The sequence below is a fragment of the Apaloderma vittatum genome, unplaced genomic scaffold (genome assembly GCF_000703405.1).
Source record: "Apaloderma vittatum isolate BGI_N311 unplaced genomic scaffold, ASM70340v1 scaffold2864, whole genome shotgun sequence".
Taxonomy (NCBI): domain Eukaryota; kingdom Metazoa; phylum Chordata; class Aves; order Trogoniformes; family Trogonidae; genus Apaloderma; species Apaloderma vittatum.
Window position 1 is genome coordinate 28,167 of NW_009714190.1, and position 5,504 is coordinate 33,670.

Genomic DNA, 5,504 nt, shown 5'->3' on the forward strand with positions numbered 1-5,504 from the left:
CAGAAATCAGAACACAGTTGTAATAAAATATCCAGGGTGCGATATTACAGACGTTTTCAATGAGCTGAGCTGAGCCACTTTTATACTACTTCGGCAGGAAGTGCTTTCTTAAACCTACAAATAGTTAAGGATATTATCTACAGGTTTGTAAACAAATTACATTCTTTTTTAGGACATAAATAAGTTAAAATAGTCAGAGCAATTTGAGCAGAAACAAGGCAACATGCCAACAAAGAAACTTTATATATATATAACTATATATATATAGATAGATATATACATATATATAATTAATTCTGTATATACTTATATGTATATATCTCTATATATAGTCTCATAAATGTTTAAGTTCCTCTGTCCAACTGGTGCAAATCTACTGTGCAAGTTAAGCTTTGCAACTTCAAAAAAGTTATTTAAATTAATCTATACAATTGAGTCCATGCCACACAAGCATTTCAAAAAACTCACAGACCAGTGAATCGGATAAATAGCCTCAGAAAGAAGTCCTCTGCAGTTCCTGCTTAAGGAGGAAAAAAATGAAGGAAACAAAAAGAAACAAAAAGAGAGAAAGAAGGGCCAGAAGTGTACAGTACATTCATGCAGGAAGATTTTTTTTTTGTTTTTTTCTGAAAGGGAACAAGGGGGGTATGTAAATCAGCCATTCATTCTTTCCCCAAAACCATTGTGATCAACAATTCATTCACTTGTCTCAGAGTGAATAAGAGTTCAAACAGCTTTTCAGCCAGCAATGTTTTTAATATATATTTATATATTTCGGTTGCTGTGGGTTTTATTTTATTTTACTTTAATATTTTTTTGCCGTGACCTTTTCAGCTAAAGTGATGTCTCCAGGCTATGTATTGGGCTTCCTGGACTAGAAGAGGTAGCTGATTTACTTGTATCAGTTGTAAGATTTATTCCACTGTCGATAGCACTGTTGTTCTTGTTCAGCGAAGACGGTGGACTCGAGTTTTTCTTGAGAGCAGGGTCTTCTTCTAGGTCTGTGTCATCAATGAGTGGGATGTGGGGCTGGGAATCTTCTATCCTAAATTCAGGATGAGTCATAAAGTTGTGAATAGAGGTTCTAGATTCTGGTTTTTCTAAACCTTCATAGAGAGAGCTACGGAATGCCTTCACGACGCGGATCTGGGGGGAGAAAAGGAAAGAGGCATCAGAGGTAGCACCTGCGAAGGGCAACACTGTGTTAGAGAATACTTTGTGAAAAATGTAGCATATGGTTAGGGCAGTGCAGGCAGCTGAAGTCCATAGTCTCTGGATGTTATATGCATAAACGAGTGGCTCAGTTATGTGCATTTTGAATATCTGTATCAACTGCAATATTAAAACAAATGAAGTTTAAAGCCATCAAAGAACTGATGGGAAGTACTGGTTAAAGCGAACGTCCACTCGTGTGGTACATCCCTAGTAAAAGACAAGCCATGTTAATTGTAATGCAAATGTAAACCCATGCATGTTGATAGTTTTGCAGTGAGTAAGTAGGAAGGCTTTTTTTAATTAAAAAAGTCTCTTTTGTATTGTTAAAATCCAGTACACATAACATATCACACTTCACAAACAGAAAAGCACAGAACACAGACACAGTTGGATGGGTACGTATGAGACACAGACAGGAGCCAAGTGAGCAAACTGTAAGTAATATCGATGTTTTAAAGCAAAATCTAAATGAATGCAGCCAAGAGCACAAAAAGCCAAGCAGACAAAGTACTAAGCGGAATCATGCTACCACGGGAAAAAAAAAAAGAAAATTCACAGTTACCACATGAACAGAGATAACTTGCACACAACAACTACACTTGGAAGCCTGGATAATGTGAACATAGTATCGTTGAACCAACTTTTATTTTTCCTTCATGCATATGTGAGGTAAACACTCGAGTATAGACCCACTGTTCTAGCCATTTAACTTTTCAAGATATATAAAACTTGTAAGAAAGTAATGTATCGATTGTTGGGTTGAATTGAATTACACTGATAAACAGCAAACTTTTTCATTTTCTGTGTCTCAGTTGTAAAATTGTAAAGTTAAATGCTGAAAGTGACACAACTTATGCCATACATGCAGTCTTTAAACTAGTTCTGCTGACTTATGTCGGGGTCAATTTGATGTCAGGACCCACCTGACAGTAAGAACACAGGCCAAAATAACTACATGGCTCATCGGCCCATGAGACTATTAGGGACAGTGCAAATTGCTTTCGCAGTAGGAAATGAGAGGGGCAGAGTGAAGAGCATTGCAGAGTAGGAGCACTAAGTCCTCTGTGGGAGAGGGAGGGATGCTGGCTATATCCCCGTGACCTGAAGTGAAGGTTTGTGCTGGTTTACTGTTGAAAAAAACATAACTTTTTTTTTTTGAAGGGAGGGGGCAGAGAGGAAAAAAGAGAATGGCAAAACGTGATCTGTTGGCAAATGTTTTATGACTAATTATGAGTTCTATCCTTCCACTTCCATGTAGTCCATGAGCGAATTTTTAGCGTTTCTTAGAGGGGAGACCAAAACACAGGCAGAGGCAGAAAAGGTGCAAGCAGGCATTTGTGAAAGCTTCTCCACACACATTTGAAATGGTTTGGTGGTTGGCATGTGTATCTTTTTACATGTGAATATGCTGCATGTTATTGGTTGGCCTAATACACCACTAATATGTAAAGCATTAATTGCTCTTCTAATTGGCAGACTGCTTTTTAGTACTGACGTGGGGTCAGTGTTGCAGCTGTGGGATCTAGGTGGTCCCGTGGTTGGAGTTGTCCAAGTTGTACAGAATGTCAGCACGTTGGAGAAAGGAGGCTGACTTCTATTTTGATCTCTTTGACCTTTGTCGTTGTTCGTATTATCTAGATTAGGATATTCATCATCTTTCAAAAATTCTAATAGCAGGAGTCATGCTGTCTTCAGATACACGTCCTCCAGCCAGTCCAAATACTCTCCCTTCTCTTTATACATACATTTGGTAACAGCAGGGCACGGTACAAAAAGTAGTTCATGTGACTGCTTATGTCCATGCTCAAAATAAGAGGACTGGACTGGCACAGAACAGCTCGTCCAGATCCTTGTATACTAGAATATTTCAGGAGGTTGGCATTCGTGCAAGACAAGAGGAAGACAAGAATAAATTTTACACACTACATTCATATAGTGTAGGTAATACCTCTCTGACAACCTGGAATTATAAACCAGGGTTTCATGAGAGTTGAATTTGAGTTGCGTTGCACTATGTGATGGTTCTCTGTAGTGAACAAACAGGATTCGAACTCATGGAGAAGAGGTGACAAACTAATTCCCTATCTATACCTTTCTATCTTGTATCTTATAGTGCAAAGTAATTATCTAAACAATGAAAAAATTAGTATGTTTTGTCAAGGAAATCTTAAAAACATGTTACTATACTGTCCTATTTTAAATCAAGAAACTTTTCGTAACATGTTTAATTTAATGCATGGGCCGATATGGTTACATTTTCTGTAATGCTACCTATTAGTTCTGCTATCAAAATAAAAATAACAGTCATCTCGTTCAGTTGCAGCTGTTTGCTATATCTTATCAACTAACAAAATAACTTCATTCTCTTGAATACAGCCACCTTTAATTGCATAGTTTTGGGTTCTGTTTGCCAGCTGGATTCTTTTTGATAAAGGTAAATTTCTGCATAAATAAAAAGTTTTGCAACTTGGTATATATTCTTGATCAGATCCAGTAAAACCCAATGAAAGTAAAGTTTTTCTTCAAGTTGCACAAACTGTATTTAAGTCTCTACAGGTTAGCAGGGGAGGAACTGTCAATCTACGAGGCTCCAAGTTCCACAGTAGGAAAAGAATCTATATTGCATTTAATACAAATTTTTAGCTTCTAATTTGCATTTAACACCAAGCTTTTAGTCAGTCTAGCTAACTGACTAACATCTTACACAGCTCAGGCAAAACTATACATTTAGGACGTATCTGAAAGCCAGTTTTGAAAACCTGTCTGCCATGACCTGAATTTCATACTCTGCAGTGACTGCTCGAACTAATACCCATTGGAGGAAAACACTACACCATCATCTTTGCTTACACAACAGTCTGAAGATATAATTGCAGAATGTACAGTCAGCCAGCAGTCGTATCACTTTGTGTGAAGATCTGTGGCAAAGTTTTGGCACGGCCTCTTGGAGATCTATAGGAACATTTAGATATTGCTAGAATAGCCTCTACTTGTTCATAGTTCCGATACCTATTTAGTCTTCTGAATGTGGTGGTAATGCAAGGGCCAAACTTGGGCAAATCCCTACAGCTGAGAATATATAAAGTTAGCTTTCTAAGAAGTTCTGCACACTAAAAGAGCTGTAGAAAACGACCTTGTTTTCTTAAAAGTTCTCAAGAGTTTCATAGATGCATATATGTTTTTACTTAATTTTTTCATTAAAGGGGAAACTCCCTCCCCAACTTCAAATTTTGTGTATTTAGCTTGGCATCTAGAAGAAAACATTTATTTTTTTAGCGTCACCCCTCATTCAGTGACAGAATTTCTGCATTATAATTCAAAATCTTGTTCATGGTCTGTCCACCTATGTATCAAATTACTGCTTATAGGAACTAAACTTGCCTCTTTCACTATGTTAGCAGAAACAAAGGTAGACAGTTTGTTGGACATGAAGGCGGCATTTTAATTTCTATATAATAATACTACCATATTTAATCTAAGAACTGAAAAAAAATATTCTTTACCCAGAGTTACATGGCCCAACAGCAACAAATTTTTTTTAATACATGCTTCAGTTCAAAATTTGAGCTAATATCTGCCGTAAAAAAGTTTAGGGGCTCTGCCAAAGCAAGCCCACATTACTTTTTTGAAGACAAAATAAAGCGGATGAACTTCATATAATGTGCTATGGTTGTACAGCATGTAAAAGCAGGGACATACCCATGATGGATAGAACCTAGAAAGTGTTGGTTTATTATGAACTATGTAGAGTTCATGTAATGATATTTCTTTATGATACTGACAATGCCAAGGGAAGACAAACAGTGTGATACAGCTCCCTTTTCTCACAGTAATGGAGACAACAGGAAAAAAAATGAACTGCTTTTAAACAAAAGACTGTGGGGACAACACTTCAGGACATGTTTGACATTGCTATAAGTTTCCACTTCTTTCTTCTCTGTAGCTGTAACAGAAAAAACTCTTCAGTTTCATCCCACCTTGAAAGTTAGATTTATTATACTGCATCAGGCAAGAAAAATAAAAGAGAGAGAATTTTAGATGCTAGAGATTTTTCCCATCAGAAGAAAAAAAAGATGAAGTTCAGAATCTCACTGCTAAATACAACAATCTAGGCAAAATACGCAAGGCCTGTTAAGCATCAACAGCTGTATTATGGTTGGTAGTGTGTGGGCTTATACTCGAATGTTTACCTGGCTTCAGATAAGCCAAGTATCTTGTGTTTGGTTCACATTCATTTCAGGCTCAAGGTTAAAGACTCACAACCTCTTTTTATTTCACTCTCTCCTGCT

General features: G+C 37.0%; 1 protein-coding gene across 1 annotated transcript in view; it reads right to left on the reverse strand.

Moving 5' to 3' along the window:
- Nucleotides 1-834: 834 nt before the first annotated feature.
- LOC104273329 (plasma membrane calcium-transporting ATPase 2-like) overlaps nt 835-5,504 on the reverse strand; it is a 168,156-nt gene continuing 163,486 nt past the window's right edge. Inside the window, 1 exon segment of the mRNA XM_009868638.1 lies at nt 835-1,146. Coding sequence (XP_009866940.1) covers nt 835-1,146 — 312 coding nt within the window.